Consider the following 17,028-nt stretch of genomic DNA (forward strand, 5'->3'; position numbering starts at 1 on the left):
ATCTCCATGGCTAAATCAAACCTAAAACTTTTGGTAGGAATCATCACAGGTTACTGTAACATAAGAACCATGACTTCTAAATAGGTTGGTCACGCGCCTATTAATGCAATCTTTGTCATGATGAGAAGGAAACTGAAACAATGTGAGACATAGACTTATGTGGGAGCAAATTACGCATGATCTGTCTCATTTTCAGGATGAACTCAATAGACCAGCAGATCCTTAAACAGTGAAATAATTTTAAAACACTGCCATTACATTTTCCTGGGTATTATTTATTTAAATTTGAACTTTTTTGAGCCTTCAGGAAATTTCAATTTTTTGTATCTTTTTTTAACTACATTTGCATAACAACGTTTAAATATTTGCAAACTTTAATACATATCTTCTAAACTTCGACCTCTATTTAGATCTTTTAATAACATTTAATACCAATATCGATTTGTATTATTCAAATCTAATGCAAACATAACTTACTCGGCAATAGTGAAATGAAATCCCTTTGTAACATTGGTTTTAGGAACGCATCGATGTGACCATGCTGATAATGACACATACGCGATAAAAGTTGCTCAACAAAATCCACCTGATCAGTTTCGTTCCATTGTGAAAAATATGTTAAGCAGGTATCGCGTTCTACTTGAAATGTGGGTGAAGATTCTTTCTTTCGTACGGGATCATACAGCATCGTTGTAGTAAACTGAAAATAAAAAAAACAGGGAAGAGTTATAAAATTTATGTTGGTTTCGAAAATTAGGGACAAATAAAGAAACAAATTTTAAAGTTTTTAGAAGAGAAATCAAATAACTTATTTTATTTATAATTAAGAATTGATGGTTTATATTTAAGAACTGTATTGGCAGAGAATGTGAATCAGAAGGTAGAATTTAACGTGAAAGAGAAAACCTATTTCCACGCAAGAAAAGAAAACTAAATTTGCGCTAAAAATATGGCAACTTAGAATAAATTTTCATTTTTTTTTTTAATTTTAACTTTAAAACTCATCATGTCAATGATCGCTGTAAGCAAGTTTTTGCAGTATAAAAATATAAATCTTAACCCCAAAGGGTTGCCGGAGAAACAGCCTCGGAACCAAGGGATCCACCTACCACATCAAAGAATTATAAGTCTTTTGCTTGGCCACATTTCTAAAGAAGGCCGTGGACCAATCCAAGCAAACGTTAACCTCCAGATGATGGATGGAAGATGAAAACTACCTCCAAAGAAGCTAACAAGGACGGACGTATGATACATCCGATCTGGTGTAGTCTGTTACCTTATATATAATAAAGTGGTTTGGAAGATCGGTTAGAAATGTAAAAATTGCATTGCCTAAGAAAAATACGATTGATGAAATATTTTCTTAGAATCGCTGGTCATTTTAAAGTCTGTTCCCGTCTCTCCGGTAATTTCATGGTTCGTTGTGAAAGAACAATCATAAATATCTTAAGTTCGGCCGAACTTTCAATAAGCTTAACCATGAGGTAAACAAGTAAAAAAGCTCTAAGTTCGGCCGGACCGAATTTTGAATACCCTCCACTATTTGGAACTAGTTTGGCAATAAATAAATAAAATCCCTTTCAAAATCCTGTAAAAATCTTAAAAATACCGAATGTAGCCTTTATATTGGGATTTATACGACGATGTGGACTTGCATAGGAAACTTTTGTCATAAGCAATATTAAAATGCGAAAATTGAAAAAATTGGTGAATAATGTATCTAAAATCAGCAAATTACCGAATAACGGGAGGTACCGCTACATGGGGGCTACACCAAAACGTGGACCTGAATAGACAATTTTCTGTCTTAGGCTATAGCATCCATTACAAACTTCAAATACCAAATTTGAAACAATTCCGTTGAATAATGTCGCTAAGATCGTCAAAACACAGAATATAGGAAGGTACCGTTATATGGGGGCTACACCAAAACGTGGACCTGCAAAGACAATTTCCTGTCATAGGCTGTAGTATTCATTGCCAACTACAAATAACAAATTTGAAACAATTCCGTTGAATAATGTCGCTGAAACCATCAAATTACCGAATATTGGGAGGTACCATTATATGGGGGCTATACGAAGACGTGGACCTGCACAGACCATCTTTGTCATGGGCTGAAGCATCCATTACGAACATCAAATACCAAATTTGAAATAATTCCGGTAAATAATGTCGCTTAAATCAACAAATTACCGTGGACCTTTACAGAAAATTTTCTGCCTTAGGCTGTAGTATCCATTTCGAACTTCAGATACCAAATTTGAAACAAACCCGGTGAATAATGTCGCTAAAATCATGAAAATACCGAATATCGGTACCTACATACCTATCTACATGGTCCATTTTCAATACCAAAAGTCCTGCAGACATAATATACATTTGAGTAAAATTTTATCAATCTACTTCATTTTGTTCGGACATTAGAGTGATTTCCAGAAACGGATAGACAGTCGGACATCGCTAAATCGGCATAGAATTTTATGCTGATTTGTGAGTTCTAAAATGTATATTTCGAGGTGTTACAAACGGAATGACAAACTTAATATACCCTCCATACTATGGTGTAGGGTATAAAATCTGCATCATTGATAAGCAAATACTTCTTTTATATCAATCTATCCCATCTCATTGGTTTTAAAAATTCAAGAGAACAGCCGAAAGTAGGCTTTACTACTTTTCTGGATAAGAATAGTCTTCAAATGTACCAAACCCTTACTGATAGTAAAATAATGAGACGTGTTATGAAATTTTGCATTAGATATCTATGATTCAATTATAAATTTTTAATTCCCATGTATTTAACTATCAGATGCTGGTCCCTCATATGCCATTTGCAAATTCACAAAAAAAAAGAGACACACACTTACACAACATACTTGCGTTGAAGTAATAGCGTAAAATTATTTCGAGACAAAGCGACAAATAGAGAGCATTTGCTAGCTAACAATGTCAACACATGTTGCTTATTACTGCTGGCTGGCTGGTTGGCTGTCACACTAACTGAGACTTGATGATACGACTGAAGGTAACATTCAACAGCTACTTAAAAAAATAATTATAAATTATAAAGGCTGCAACAACAACAACGGCGGCGATCACCTAACACATATTTTTTTAAACGCTTATAAACAACCGTTGTGTGTTGTTGGGTAATTGCAAACAATATAAATTATAAATGGTTTTTCGGTGGTAGTTTTCAATTCCAAATTCAAATAGACATTATTAAGAAATGTTTGCTTTTTTTACATTTTTAACCTTGACACTTGTGCTTGAAGCAAATTGATATTTAAACTTGTAGACGAAAAAATATGAGCAAAATGTATTAAATGAAGGTAAGCAGGTATGTTCATGAAAGCAGCAGCAACAACAACAACAGCGAGAAATACAATTGCAGTATATAGTTTCATTAAAAAAAAAATACATATGTTACTACCGCATTATTTTATAATATAGTCACTTTTTTTGGATATGACTTAATACATTTAAATAGAATATGAAATGTTTATTCAGTCAGAGAGGCAAGAAGTCATCATGAAAGAATATGAATATGTTTTGGGCAAGGACTAAAAAATATCGGTCAAGTTTGCCAATAAACCAAATAGTTTTTTGATTCTCTTTGTATTTCAAATTAAAATTATGTTTTTGACAGCAAACTTAGTGGCTAAATGAGCTTACTAGCCGACCTTACATAGGCCATGGTTTTGATTTTAATATACAACATGTAAAAAGGTTGTAAGTTAGGCCGGGCCGAATAGCCTCAACCATTTGGTTAAAAATTCTGTTAAAATCTTAAAAACACCGAATGAAGCCGTTATACTAGGCTGTATACGATGACGTGGACCTGCATAGACAACTTTTGTCATAAGCCATTACAATATTCAAATGCCAAACTTGAAAAATAAGGCGAATAATGTAGCTAAATCATCAAAATACCGAATATCGGGAGGTACCTTTATATGGGGGCTATGCCAAAACGTGGACCTACACAAATACCAATTGAAATTGAAAATACCAATTTTGAAATAATTCCGGTGAATAATGTCGCTTAAATCATCAAAATACCGAATATAGGGAGTTACCATTATATGGGGGCTATACGAAGACGTGGACTTGTCATAGTATCCATTACGAACTTCAAATACCAAACTTGAAATAATTCCGGTGAATATTGTCGCTAAAATAATCAAAATACCGAATATCATGAGGTGTCGTTATATGGGGCTATACCAAAACGTGGACTTGCAATTTTCTGTCATTGCCTGAAATATTCATTACGAAATGCAAATACCAAATTTGAAATAATTCCGGTGAATAATGTATCTAAACTCATGAAAATACCGAATATAGGGAGGTGCCATTATATAGGGGCTATACGAAGACGTGAACCTGCACAGACAATTTACTGTCGTAGGCTGAAATATTCATTACGAACGTCAAATACCAAATTTGAAAAAAAAATCCGGCGAATAATGTCGCTAAAATCATCAAAATACCGAATATAGGGAGGTACCCTTATATGGGGGCTATACCAAAACGTGAACCTACATGGGCCATTTTCAATACCAAAAGTTCTGCAGACATAATATACATTTGGGTAAAATTTTATCAACCACAGACAGACATCGCTAGATCGAAACACTGTGGCAAATTAATCCTATCTCCTGGATATCGCCTAAATCTATTTTTCAATGTGTAACAGATGACACTGAAATGGAGCGGTCTGAAAATTAAAAATAAGTCAGTAAAAGAAAAATTGAAACTTAGTCGAATCAACATAAAATTCTCTCTCATCCAAAGAAATCTCGGCTAAGGAGAAACTACCTATAACAGACAGCATTCCTGTAGGCAAAGAAATCCTTTTTCTCCTATCAGGGGAAAAATTCAAATTAATTGAAGAATTTTTACTACACTAGAGTTTAGCTTAATTTTATATATTTTCGAAAATTTTGATCGAAAAACTATTTTATTTCTGCTACATTTCTGGCTAAAGTCTGTGTTTAATTAGTCCTCCGTTGTGAGGTTCTGACAATCAATAATTCAATTAAAGACGGCCACAGATATTTGGCTACTATTGGCTATCACCATCCATGCTAAATTAACTAAAAAAAATGTTAGTCACACGATCACATCTTACTTGCAACGACCTATATCAACATCTTACAACTGCTTGATCATTATTCACAAAAATAGGTATATATCCCAACAACATTCGAGCGATCAAATCAAAAATCCCAATAAAGGTGAAACTAAAGTTAAATAACTAAAACCTTGGATTACACACAATACCAATGAAATACACAAACGCACACCAACACACACACATGCACTCATGTACTCCAACCACCACACAAATGAAAATGAACATGAAAAGAAAAAACCTAGGGATCCAAGCAAAAACAAAAAAAAAAGACTGGCTATACGTCTAGAAAAAAATTGATTTGGGTTTTTAAGGAAAGTTAAACAAAAAATGAACAACACAAAATACTTACAGGTTGAGAATTGGAATTAGTTTCATCCATTATTTTATCAGTCTCCATTTTCATCATGTTATTTTGTAACTATAAACTTCAACAGTTCTTAATAATATATTTAATTTTTATAGCTTTTTGTTGGATGCTGGGTTTTGCAATGTTTTCTAATTCAGTTGTTTAACAAATACACCACTAAAGTATAAATTTATATATCTTTTTCCTCCCTTTGGGAGCACACACGAATCAAATTTTCGTTAATGACAAAATAAAAATTAAAGGAAAAATCAGAAATCACAGTGAAATATCAAAAAAATTATTTTCTTTTATAATTGAAAGGTAAAAAAAATTCTTCTTCTTCGCACAACAATAATATGGCGACTCATCACTAGCAACTTCAACGAAGAGGAGATTTAGTACTCGGTACCTGATACCCAATACCAATTCGTATCAATTCCGAGGTAACTTTTTTTCTTACAATTGGTGGGCGATGAGCAATTTTTGCCTTGGCTTTAATGCCTATTAGCAATATAGCTGGGCATATATCGCGTTTGAGTGGAGCAAAATTAACGCCATTACTTTATTTTGTACAATTACACGTTTTTAAAGGAATTATTTTTCTGTTGCAATTCAGTGCGAACGAGAGAGTCCATCCGTCGTTGACGAAAAAAACTGAAAAGTACTTAGTAGGGACAGTTAAGTCGACTTTTGACTAATCGATTAAATCATATCGATAGTAAAATATGAATGGTTACTTATTTCTATCGATCACTAAGAAGAGTACACACTATCACATTTCATAGTAGAAGAATAAAGGTAGGTTCGTCGACGTTTGGGAACATTGACACACCACAAATTTTAAAATTTTTGACAAAAGTAAGTAGATTTTTATAGGTTTTCTTATACGACACAAATCGTGGATTGTTATTATATGCATTTTTCATCGATTTTTAAAAATTTCAGTCATTTGTTATTAAAAAACGATTGAATATTGCATAGAAATAAAAGAAGTTTTTGAGTTACGATTTTTTACCCATTTACGTCGAACATTTGCATTTATTTTGCAACCTAATTTTGGAATAATTTCAAATTATTGTAATTTTTTTCAAAACAATACACATACATTCACAGAGTAAGGGCACAAAAAGAAAAAAGATTGTATCTTGTTCCACCTTCTGTAATTATGCCATATCTAGATCGACTCCAAATGTCCTGAAACGGATTTGATCCAAAGAGACCTAGGGTCTAAAACCGTTATTTCGATAAGGCATGTTTTGGCCATATCAATGATGTCTAGCCCTATGGCTGAGGGTATAAAAAGTGCCGGAGCAAAGCTATAGTTGCACTATTTTGGGAATAGATGAGGAAGATTACTTTTCTAGTAGAAATTACTCAAAAAAGTTTACTGAGTCATTCATCTCAATTTTGCAAAATGTTATCGAACAACATTGAGTAAAATCTTGCAAGAAGACATTTGTTTAGAGCAATGATTGCGTTATACCCATGGTAATGTAATCATATGTTTACATTTTTTTCAAATTTATGCAACATCTCATTGTCAAAATCTATATTCATAAATCCATTGCATACACACAAAATCAAAGATGGGAAATGTTTTTTATGCCTTAAAATTTGACAAGATAAGTTACAGAAAATTCAGAGCTGGGAATGCTAAATTGAAATTAGGTTATCTTTATTTTATAGTACCACGGTTATGAAATGATTGAAAAAAAAAATAAAATCAAAATTGCAATTTATGTAGTGAAAAATAAGATATTAATGGCATAATGCAATATTAAAAGCCTATTATGAGAAAATATATACTCTACTGCTCGATGCTTTCTAATTTAGAAAAAAAAGGGCTTAGGCTGGAAATACATAAAGGGCATATTTGGCTGGCTTAAGTCATCGGCTGGCTTCTTCGTAGATGAACAAAGGAGGTTTAGGTTGACTTAGTTCGATTTTGGCCCTAGGCTCCTTTGTTCATTTCCGAAGAAGCCAGCCGATGACTTAAGCTAGACAAATATGCGCTTTATGTATTTCCAGCCTTATACTTAAAAATTTTCGATGCCTATGGTGTGGAAACTTTTTCACGAATAAAGCAATTCTTCTGTTGCTCTATTCAATAACATGGAAGAATCTACTATTTTGAAAAGTGAAAAGTTTTACATTCTTGCTGTTGTGGAACAGAGCATTAGTGGTAAGTCATCCGATAGTGTCGTAGAAAAAATATCAATCGATATCCCCTTTTAAAATAAAATATCGAAACTATTGATTTCGCCATCGATTGTTCGCTCACCTCTAGTCTTATGACTTCTTGTTGATATCGTGTATTATTTGGTGCATTTTCCCCTTTTTATCAAATAAAGTAAAATTAAAAAAATAATTAAATATGCCTAATCAAGTAAGTGATGTCAATAATTTATTGGATTCTTTATATTTGGAGCTGCTAGACTTAATTGAACAACATACCGAATGTCGCATTAACATTGAACGGATAAGTGAGTATTGCTTGATACATACCAATTGATTTGAATTATAATTGCTAATTTTCCATTTATCTGCAGATAATGCCGGACAATTGTTGCTAGCAAAGACACGATACAATCAAGGCTCTAATTCAATAAGTACGGCACAAATACCAACCGAAAACAGTGAGGATTTCAAAGCTCTCTGCAATGTGGAAAAGGAGCTGGACATTGAGAATACAATTGCCGGTGAGAAGAAACATTTGATAAGACACAAAGTGGAAAAGAGCCAAGGATATGTGGAACCACTGCACTGGTTTGCAGCACTGCCACCGACAACTCTACGCAATGCTACTGAATATTTTAAGAAATCCGTTGAGTTGGTTGTCCAAGGGGCGAATATACAAACCGAGTTGTTGGCCGTTATGGATAAAATAGAACGGCTGAAACAGATTAAGAAACAACTGGTGCTCTAAACACACATTTACTTGATAAGGCCTCGACGATTTTTTTATTATTAACTTTACATTTGATTTCTATTCATCTTTGCAGTTAAACTTCATTTTAATTAATTTTCCAATGCCACATTCAATTACATCGCCATTTTTAACGGGTAACGAATTTTTCGGTGTTCCAGTCAGTATTATATCATTGGGCTCCAATGTCATGTATTTAGAGCAAAACGAAATCAAATCTGCCACATTAAAAATTAAATCGGCGGTGTTGCCTTCCTGCACCAACTTGTCGTTAACTTTTAACCACAAATCCAAGTTGTGAGGATCAGCAATTTCTTCGGGTTTTAGCAAACGTGAAACTGGAGTCGATGTATCAAAGCCTTTGCCCAGAGACCAGGGGTGTCCATTTTTACGTGCCTCACCCAAATCACACTGGGCAGTCATATCCAAGGCCAAGCAATAGCCTCCGATAAATGACAAAGCTTCATCGCGCGAAACATTTTTGCATTTTTTTCCTATGACAACACCCAATTCTACTTCATGGGCCACTTTGGTGAATACTTTTGGTATCTGCAAGACATAAGTAATAAATTTCCAATGCTACATTCGGAGATTATGCCATACATACCACAATGTCTTGGCCTTCCTGAATCAATGATGTAGATGGTTTGAGAAATACCACCGGATCTTTGGGCACAGGTACGTTTCGCTCACGTACAATGTCCCTATAAAAATGGTATATTGTCAGTTATGAAAACAGCTTTTCAAATTTGCTACTTACATATAATTCAAAGCAGCACCCAAGATTTTTTTGCTGTTAACAGCAAAAGATTCTAGACCTGTCGACATGGCTCTACGTATAAAAGTTTGACCGGCAATTCTTCCCAAATTCACTGCAATACAAAGTAAATAGAGTAATGGTTAATAATGTGGCTATACAAAAAATATCAATAAATATTTTGATTAAAAAACGTTTAATTACAGCCACAAATAAGCCCTCTTCACTCCTCGAAGGGTCGTTTCAATGTGAAACATTGTCGTCGCGTGTTATCACTTAAAAAACAATACACAGACAACTATACTTGGCAAACTCTCACTTTTTCCTTAATGCTGGAATTCTCTCACAAATGGACTTTATTAGAAAATTTATTAATGTTATCGTCAGTATGACCCCCACTACTTTGGATCACCACTTATTCAACAAGATTTTGCGCGTTTGAACAAAGGGGGTTTGAGTGGTGGGTGCTGGGCTGGTGGACGTGGTGTGTTCTTTTATCGATAACGGACAAAAATCACTGTAAAACTTTGTTTTTGTGACTTTCAAACTGTGTTCACAGCTGAACGACTACTATCGCGTACTCAATGAGGTAGGCATAAAACAATACAATTAATAAGATTTAATTTATCTAAATTTAATACATAAAAACGGGCAATTGTAGAAATTATTAGCTCTGTTCCAGAACCTATAAGTTTTGTAATTTTTTTCGATATCATAAAGAGAAAATTAGTTATTAACCTACAACCTATATAACGGTACAGTTATATGGGGGCTATATGAAAATGCGGACCAATATGACTCATTTTCAATATCAGAATTTCTACGGACCTAAAATGCATCTCGACAAAATTTGATCAACTTACTTCATTTCGTTCGAATGCTAGAGTGATTTCCACAGACGGACAGAGAAACAGACATGACTAAACCGATATAGAATCCTATGCTTATCAAGAATATATGTCAGCATTTACACAAATAGTTGAAAACATGAATTAAAATTGTAAAATTAAAAAAAAGGAATTATTTTACTATGAATTACGAATCGTGCCGTATGAACAGGTTAATTCGCGTTCCTAATTCTGAACAACATGATTGAAAGTGCAATGAGAACATAGCATTATTTGTCCGACAACATATGCTCTGTTCTAGAACTTGCAACATTCAACATTTTATTTTTTATATAAAAGAAAATCGGTTGTCGTAGTAAAAATGCTCACATTCTTGCTGTTCTGGAACAGGCCAATAGTTCTGTTATTTATCGAAAAGGTGTAATAATCGGCCTAGATCTATCAAATCCAGTGGCTTAATCTTCAACAGTATAAATGCGCCATATGAAAGTTCAAACTTTAACGACCCTGGACGTCAACTTTGATAACAATATCCCGATTTCGTATGATTTTCGATTAAATTAATCGATAACTCGAGAGCCCCAAAGTGAGTGAAGTAATAGAACGGTGGTATCAACGGAATTAATCAATATTATCTTTGCATAGCAATAAACAACAAAAAAACAAGCATGTAAGTGGTAAAAAATAATACAAAAAAAATATCGTTTAATAGAAATTGGGTGGTTTGCAGAAACATGAAAAAACGAAACAATTGGCAAATGAAAAGAAGAAAACAAACAATTATAATATCTATGTATTTTACGTGTGCGGGATAGTTGGTTTTGTATTGGCGACCAAGACCAAAGTGAAAGCTATATACTATTTTTGCAAACTGAATACAATTGTTAACTATATTATTAACTTTGATTCTTTTAGCCTTTGTTGTTATAACACGTGTGGCGTGGTGGTTATAGTTCATCTCAGTGTCTCTCTCTGTGTTGGTTTAATAAGATTAATTTAAAGAATGTTTTCTGAATTTGTTAATGTGAGAAGACGACAACGTCGACGTCATAGTACTTCCATTGTCGCAGAAGAGGCAAGTCTATTGTATTTGCACAACTAACTATTATTTTATTTGGCATACTGATAATAACAGCCACAACCACACTTCTTATCTACTTATCGCAAATACCACTTACTAACCAGCCAAGTCACCCTTACACGACAGATAGTCATAATAATAAAACAAACAATATACTACCTATCTAGCTACATTTAAACGTTTCCGTAATAGCCATAATGTCTTGGAGTCGGGATCTTGAAAACTTTGTGGAAGGAAAGAAGGATACAGTGTTCCCGGGGAATATTTTTTTTTCAAAAGTAATATTTAACAAGATATTTTGGGTCCCTGCTTTGAATAAAACAGCAACATATTATTGAGCTAATGGAGCGAACGCATGGCTTATGTACGTTTCCCATAATACTTAGATTTGCCTTGTTGACTTTTGTAATTACAGTAGTCTACTACTTAAAATGCAATTTGTTATATCAAGCCAATCACAAAAGGGTCACAATTTAAATACTCACGATGCAATAATGTTTGTTGTCGATAAATATTGACAAGGTACACATACGAATGTTTAGGTGGGATTATGTTTGTTTTGCTGTATTGATATGATCATATTCAGTATATATTTAACATTTACGTAGGTACGTAACTATTGGTGACAACTTAGTAGTTGTTATTCAGCTGAGTGATGTTAACTCTAAGTATAAACTCTTTTGAGATGTGTTTTATGTTATGACATAAAAAATCAAGAAATAAACGACAAATACAGGGTGAGATGAAAAAACTGCAACCAACTTCAGACTGCTGTCATTTTTAAGCCACTCATCCGACATCTGTTAAAATTATTCCAGTGACAGATCATTACATTGTTTACAGCGCACAACAGCGCGTGTATACTTGCCAAAAAGGTCAGCTGAGAATGTGGACCTTCGTTTGGTGACCAGAACTCAAGCGCCGCACATGGTGACGGTGCGGGCCGGCCCGCCATAACAGCCAATGGTCGCTCTCCGCTCGTATTAATCGACCGTGGCATCAGAATAAAAGCCGAATTTTAGCGCGAAAATATTCTGGAGGTTGTATTAAAGCCTTGGGCACGCAAACATTTTGGCCCCAGACCTTGGACATTCCAACTCGCACTCAGCACGTGCCATTCAAGAATGGTGGTTACAAAATGAGGTTCCTCGCTTCATTTCCAGCGCACAATGACCACAAAACATTTCCGGATATTGTGTCTGGAGTATTTTGGAAAGCAAGGTTGGCACTAAAAAATACCAAAGTGTCGATCACCTCAAGCAAGCGCTTCGCCGGGAATGGGCCAAAATACCGCAGAGCAACATTCGGGCAGCGTGTGACGGTTTCATTGGCCGTTTAAAGGCCACAATTCGTTCCAAAGGTGATCAATTCGAATAAATCAAAACTTGTTCTAAAATTTGGTGCTATTTCTGACATTGTTTGCTTTCATTCAATAAAAGCAAGAGCCAAAATACTGCAGAGCAACATTCGGCAGCATGTGACTCTTTCATTGGCCGTTTGCAGGCCATAATTCGTGCCAAAGGTGACCAATTCGAACAAATCTAAACTTATTCTAAAATTTGGTGCCATTTCCGACATTTTTGCTTTCATTCAATAAATTTTAAATTTATGTCGATTACCTCTAGCAAGCGCTTTGCCGGGAATGTGCCAAAATACCGCAGAGAAACATTCGGGCAGCGTGTGACCGTTTCGTTAACCGTTTGAAAGCCATAACTCGTGCCAAAGGTGACCAATTGCAGTTTTTTTATCTCACCCTGTCAAGTGCCTAAAATTGTCCCCAAACAAATCGTAAAGAATCTATTTCTCCCACCTCGAGTTATTTTAAATGAATCCCCAGCCTGTCTTATCTTATCATAAACACCATTCCCTTTGTTGAATATTTTTAATTTCATTCACTTCTCTTCTTTTCATACTAACACCAGTCACGATTGCTACACTCATTGAGCCAAACCGCTGTGTCTGCTAATTTTTTGGCGGACAGTAAAATGTTTAGCGGTTCTGGCACAAGTCTACTAAATAATCACGACGACAACGATAATCAATCAGCCACAGAAGATATTACCACTCAAAACGCGCGAAGCAATCTCTTAAAACCCCACACACAACGTCATAGCAATTTTGATACCTATCCTCCGCCGAAGAGAGCTGGCCACATCCGTCCCCCTCGACAGAGCGTAAATAATTTAGAAGCTCCGGAGCAAACAATGTCTATGCGTAATTCACCATTACGTGTCACAAATACTGGTCGAATTTACACCAAAAGATTGACGCCGAAACGAAGTTACAGCGAAAGTTCGGCCGATAAACAATTGCACAAATATTCGACCAGTGACAGTAGTCAGGAAGAGGATGAAATGATGCTAAACAGCACGGACAAAAGGAAAATGACACGGCGTAGTATTAGCAATGGTTTGCAGTATAGCCATCATAAGTATAGAAGTAGTAGACATCATAATGCGGAGATGGGAGAAGAGAATACTGCGCTGGATGGTTGTGCGATTTTTGGTGAGTTCTCAAAACAAGTCAGCGATTGGATTGATATAGCAATTCGTGTTTTATTGGTTGTTGTTTTTAGGTAAGTTTAGCTTATGTTCCCTGAAAAAGAAAATATTGAATAAATCTGCATTTTCTTTCCAGTAAATTAGAAACCCAAACGGCATTTAAACGTGTCATACACCCCGAAGAAATGTGGATGTATAAAAATCCCCGTACCCGTGATTATGTCTCACCGCTGTCCCTGCTGATGGCAGTTATAATTGGTCCCCTGGTGGTGACAGCATTTCATCTAATGTTAACCAAAGATAGGCGGGATTTTCGTGCCGCTTCCTGGGCATGGACATTGATATTGGGCCTCAACGGGTTGGCAACAAGTCTGTTGAAAATCAGCGTTGGACGGCCACGACCTGATTTCTTTTATCGCTGTTTTCCCGATGGTGTAATGCATTTGACCAGCAACATCACCTCAAATACGGATAATATGTTGGATTTGTTCAATTGTACCGGCAGTATAACAGCCATCAATGAGGGACGTAAAAGTTTTCCCAGTGGCCACTCGTCGTGTAAGTTTTAGAAAAAAAAAAACAGGGTGAGATAAAAAAAACTGCAACAAATTCGAGAGCCATAAATTTTTCATTTTTTTTTTTAAATTTCATTGAATGAAAGCAAAAAATATCGGAAATAGCATCAAATTTAAGAATATGATTTGATTTGTTCGAATTGGTCACCTTTGGCGTGAATTGTGGTCTTCAAACGTCCAATGAAACCGTCACACGCTGCCCGAATGTTTTTCTGCGTTATTTTACCCCATTCCCGGCGAAGCGCTTGCTTGAGGTGATCAAGACTTTGGTATTTTTTTAGTGCAAGCTTGCCGTCAAAAAAAAAAAAAAAACTCCAGACACAATAGTCCAACGGATTGGTATCCGGAGATTTTGATGGCCATTGTGCGCTGGAAATGCGAGCAAGGAACCTCATTTTGTAACCATTCTTGGTTGGCGTGTGCTAAGTGCGATGGTGGTGCATCCTGTTGGAATGTCCATGGTCTACGGCCAAAATGTTTGCGTGCCAAAGATTTTAATACACCCTCCAGAATATTTTCGCACTGATATTCGGCATTTATTCTAATGACACGGTCGATTAATACGAGCGGAGAGCGACCATTGGCTGTAATGGCGGCCCACACCATCACCATGGTCGACGCTTGAGTTCTGGTGGCCAACTGAAGGTGATCATTTTCAGCTGACCTCTCTGCCAAGTAAACACGATCATTTTGTATGCTTACAAACTATTGGACAACAAATGTTTTCTAATCGAAGAAAACCAAATTCGGCAGTTCACCACTTTCGGCCAAGCGAAGCAAGTCTTTAGCTCTTTTGAGTCTATTTTCTTTCTGTTGCGGTGCGGTGTAAGTTCTTGCACTTTTTGGAATTTCAATGGCTTTACTCCGAGCCCATTTTTCAATATTTGCCAAATGGAATGTTGCGATGTGTTCAGCTCACCAGCCATTTTTCGGCCACTGCGACGCGGGTTTCGATCAAGTCGCTTCTTTACTTTTCGAACCTTTTCCGCTGATGTTGCTATTTTGCACTTCCTTGACGTCGGGCTACGCTACTAGTATCGATGGTGACGAGCGATGGTACGAGACACAAAAGATTTATTCACATTTAAATGCTGGAGTGCTCTAAAGATAGCCACTTGTGGTTATCCAGCCAAATATAAAGAAATCACACTATCACGCTTGAATTCGATTACGAATAACTTTTTTTTGGCAAAAATTACCAAAATGCTTTTGTGCGCTTGTAAACAATAGAATGAGCTATCACTGGAATAATTTTAACAGCTGTCGGACGAGTGGCTCGGAAATGACAGCAGTCTAAAATTAATTGCAGTTTTTTCATCTCACCCTGTATTCATACCTTTTTGATTTCTCTGTTAATGTGTATATGTGTGCTACTCTTCTTTCCACAGTTGCCTTTGCCGGTTTTGGTTTTATTAGCTACTATGTGGGCGCCAAGCTGCATGCCTTTAATTATCGTGGTCGTGGACAAACTTGGCGCCTGTGCATTGCAATTGCTCCCCTTGTTCTTGCCACCTTGGTGGCGGTGAGTCGTACCTGTGACTATCACCATCACTGGGAGGATGTAACAATCGGTGGGGCAATCGGTTTGTTCGTATCCTACTACATATACCGCCAATATTATCCCTCAATATTTTCCCCAAATTGTCATCGTCCCCTAACTCGAATAGTACCGCAAGTGAAAAGGGAAATACCCGAAAGTGAAAAGGCATCAACGTCAGCCTGCCGGCCCAGAAGACGTTTGATTTCCTACAAACGTGTACCCAGTGATGAGCTGAGTGAGGCTACACTAATGTGTAAGGAACAAATACTAGACAATGGCCAATTCGCAAATGATACTAGCGATAAGAGGCCATTAATCAATGATCCAAAGACAGATAATAAATGGTTTTAGAAACAAAAAATCCATAGAATTATTTAAATATTTATATACCTAACTATGTGTATATCATAAAGTCGTTTTGAAACCCCCGACAAAGAATATATATTGAGCTGTGCTTTTTCGTTTTATTTGTGTGTTGTTTTTTATTAGTTTTTAAGTTGTAACCTAAAGAGACATATTGTATTATTTTTATAATAATTATTATTAATATTAATACAAAAGTGGACGAAAAACGCTTAAGTAAATGTAGAAAGTTTTAGAAAAAGTTATATTTGTTTATTTTCAAGAATATTCAAAAAATGTAATTAATGTAATTATAGGTTTTAAGTTACATTTAAATTAATAAAATAAGTTAAGAAAATATAATAACAATGGTGTTTTGCAATTGGAGTTGATCAAAGGGAATGGTAAAGTGATTTACGAGGTATTTTGTTTCCTAGCCTTCAAGACAAGGCTCTCCGCCTTTGGGGGGCATAGCTGATTGCATGCAGATTCGTCCACAGGTTGCGGATAATGGAAAGTCCAGTGGTTGTACTGGTTAGATGCGAAATGTGGGGGCAGCTTATCAGCTTAAATACCCTATTGCAAATTATCCTTAGACTGACAGGGCGATGTTTTAGCACTGCTAAAATAGTCAAACCTCTGTGCTGGTCCCCACATAAAATGGACCCCTCTGACGCTGGGGTGTTTTGCGATCACGTGCCCATAAGTGTTGCAGGTTTGCAGTCAGGGTAGCTTCGTTGATACTTGGGCGCCTCAATGAATATAAGGTTTAGTTATAGAGTTCTTGCCATGTTCCTACCTCAATGACTAAATAACATTTTTTTAATTAAAAAAAATTAAAATTGTGATCTTTTGTGGATGAGGTTCCAGAAGGGGTTCGCAGATATATATCATCATCACAACAGATCTTGTGTTCGCAAAAATAGTTGATTGTGTGAAATTTGAAGGGAATTGGATGCTTATTTCACA

At 35.8% G+C, this 17,028-nt stretch overlaps 4 protein-coding genes across 8 annotated transcripts in view; 2 read left to right on the forward strand and 2 right to left on the reverse strand.

Moving 5' to 3' along the window:
* The window catches only part of LOC101893248 (F-box/WD repeat-containing protein 11), a 28,977-nt gene extending 22,827 nt beyond the window's left edge, over positions 1-6,150 (reverse strand). The window contains exons 1-2 of one of the 2 annotated variants that reach the window (XM_059118214.1): positions 5,493-6,150; positions 478-700 (exon numbers count right to left, since the gene is read on the reverse strand). In XM_059118214.1, the coding sequence (XP_058974197.1) occupies positions 478-700; positions 5,493-5,549 (280 nt within the window). In that variant the 5' untranslated portion in view covers positions 5,550-6,150. Of the gene's footprint in view, positions 1-477; positions 701-2,870; positions 2,996-5,492 lie in introns of those variants that run through there. The other variant, XM_059118215.1, reaches the window with a different exon arrangement.
* Positions 6,151-7,782: 1,632 nt separating this feature from the next.
* Positions 7,783-8,531, forward strand: LOC101901111 (uncharacterized). Its single transcript, XM_005190519.4, has 2 exons — positions 7,783-7,972; positions 8,039-8,531. The coding sequence occupies exons 1-2, from the start codon at positions 7,864-7,866 to the stop codon at positions 8,413-8,415; spliced, it is 486 nt and encodes a 161-aa protein (XP_005190576.1). The 5' UTR covers positions 7,783-7,863; the 3' UTR covers positions 8,416-8,531.
* LOC101901278 (acylpyruvase FAHD1, mitochondrial) lies at positions 8,423-9,648 on the reverse strand. 2 transcript variants are annotated; one of them, XM_005190520.4, is made up of 4 exons: positions 9,492-9,648; positions 9,176-9,287; positions 9,023-9,119; positions 8,423-8,964 (listed from the first exon to the last, which is right to left on the reverse strand). In XM_005190520.4, coding segments are annotated over exons 1-4 (699 nt in total). In that variant the 5' UTR covers positions 9,493-9,648; the 3' UTR covers positions 8,423-8,475. The 2 variants fall into 2 exon arrangements, with proteins under 2 accessions (XP_005190577.1, XP_005190578.1); XM_005190521.4 differs by having other exon boundaries at positions 9,377-9,618.
* Positions 9,649-10,578: 930 nt separating this feature from the next.
* Positions 10,579-16,184, forward strand: LOC101900230 (phospholipid phosphatase 5). 3 transcript variants are annotated; one of them, XM_059118217.1, is made up of 5 exons: positions 10,615-10,690; positions 10,936-11,095; positions 13,024-13,676; positions 13,739-14,160; positions 15,566-16,184. In XM_059118217.1, exons 2-5 carry the CDS (start codon positions 11,024-11,026, stop codon positions 16,066-16,068), a joined length of 1,650 nt encoding a protein of 549 aa, XP_058974200.1. In that variant the 5' UTR covers positions 10,615-10,690; positions 10,936-11,023; the 3' UTR covers positions 16,069-16,184. The 3 variants fall into 3 exon arrangements, with proteins under 3 accessions (XP_005190574.1, XP_058974200.1, XP_011295391.1); XM_005190517.4 differs by lacking the exon at positions 10,936-11,095 and having other exon boundaries at positions 10,579-10,690; XM_011297089.3 differs by lacking the exon at positions 10,615-10,690 and having other exon boundaries at positions 10,808-11,095.
* The last annotated feature ends 844 nt before the right edge of the window (positions 16,185-17,028 follow it).

The sequence above is a fragment of the Musca domestica genome, unplaced genomic scaffold (assembly GCF_030504385.1).
Source record: "Musca domestica strain aabys unplaced genomic scaffold, Musca_domestica.polishedcontigs.V.1.1 12, whole genome shotgun sequence".
Lineage (NCBI taxonomy): Eukaryota > Metazoa > Arthropoda > Insecta > Diptera > Muscidae > Musca > Musca domestica.

Excerpts from the sequence above, each read along its gene's own strand:
- LOC101900230 (XM_059118217.1), top strand. The coding sequence starts at position 11,024 with ATGTTTTCTGAATTTGTTAATGTGAGAAGACGACAACGTCGACGTCAT. Across the intron at positions 11,096-13,023 it reads CTTCCATTGTCGCAGAAGAG|TCACGATTGCTACACTCATT; the intron begins GCAAGTCTATTG and ends TACTAACACCAG. Across the intron at positions 13,677-13,738 it reads TTATTGGTTGTTGTTTTTAG|TAAATTAGAAACCCAAACGG; the intron begins GTAAGTTTAGCT and ends TTTTCTTTCCAG.
- LOC101901111 (XM_005190519.4), top strand. The coding sequence starts at position 7,864 with ATGCCTAATCAAGTAAGTGATGTCAATAATTTATTGGATTCTTTATAT. Across the intron at positions 7,973-8,038 it reads CATTAACATTGAACGGATAA|ATAATGCCGGACAATTGTTG; the intron begins GTGAGTATTGCT and ends ATTTATCTGCAG.
- LOC101901278 (XM_005190520.4), bottom strand. Across the intron at positions 9,120-9,175 it reads GGTGCTGCTTTGAATTATAT|GGACATTGTACGTGAGCGAA; the intron begins GTAAGTAGCAAA and ends CCATTTTTATAG. Across the intron at positions 8,965-9,022 it reads AGGAAGGCCAAGACATTGTG|ATACCAAAAGTATTCACCAA; the intron begins GTATGTATGGCA and ends TATGTCTTGCAG.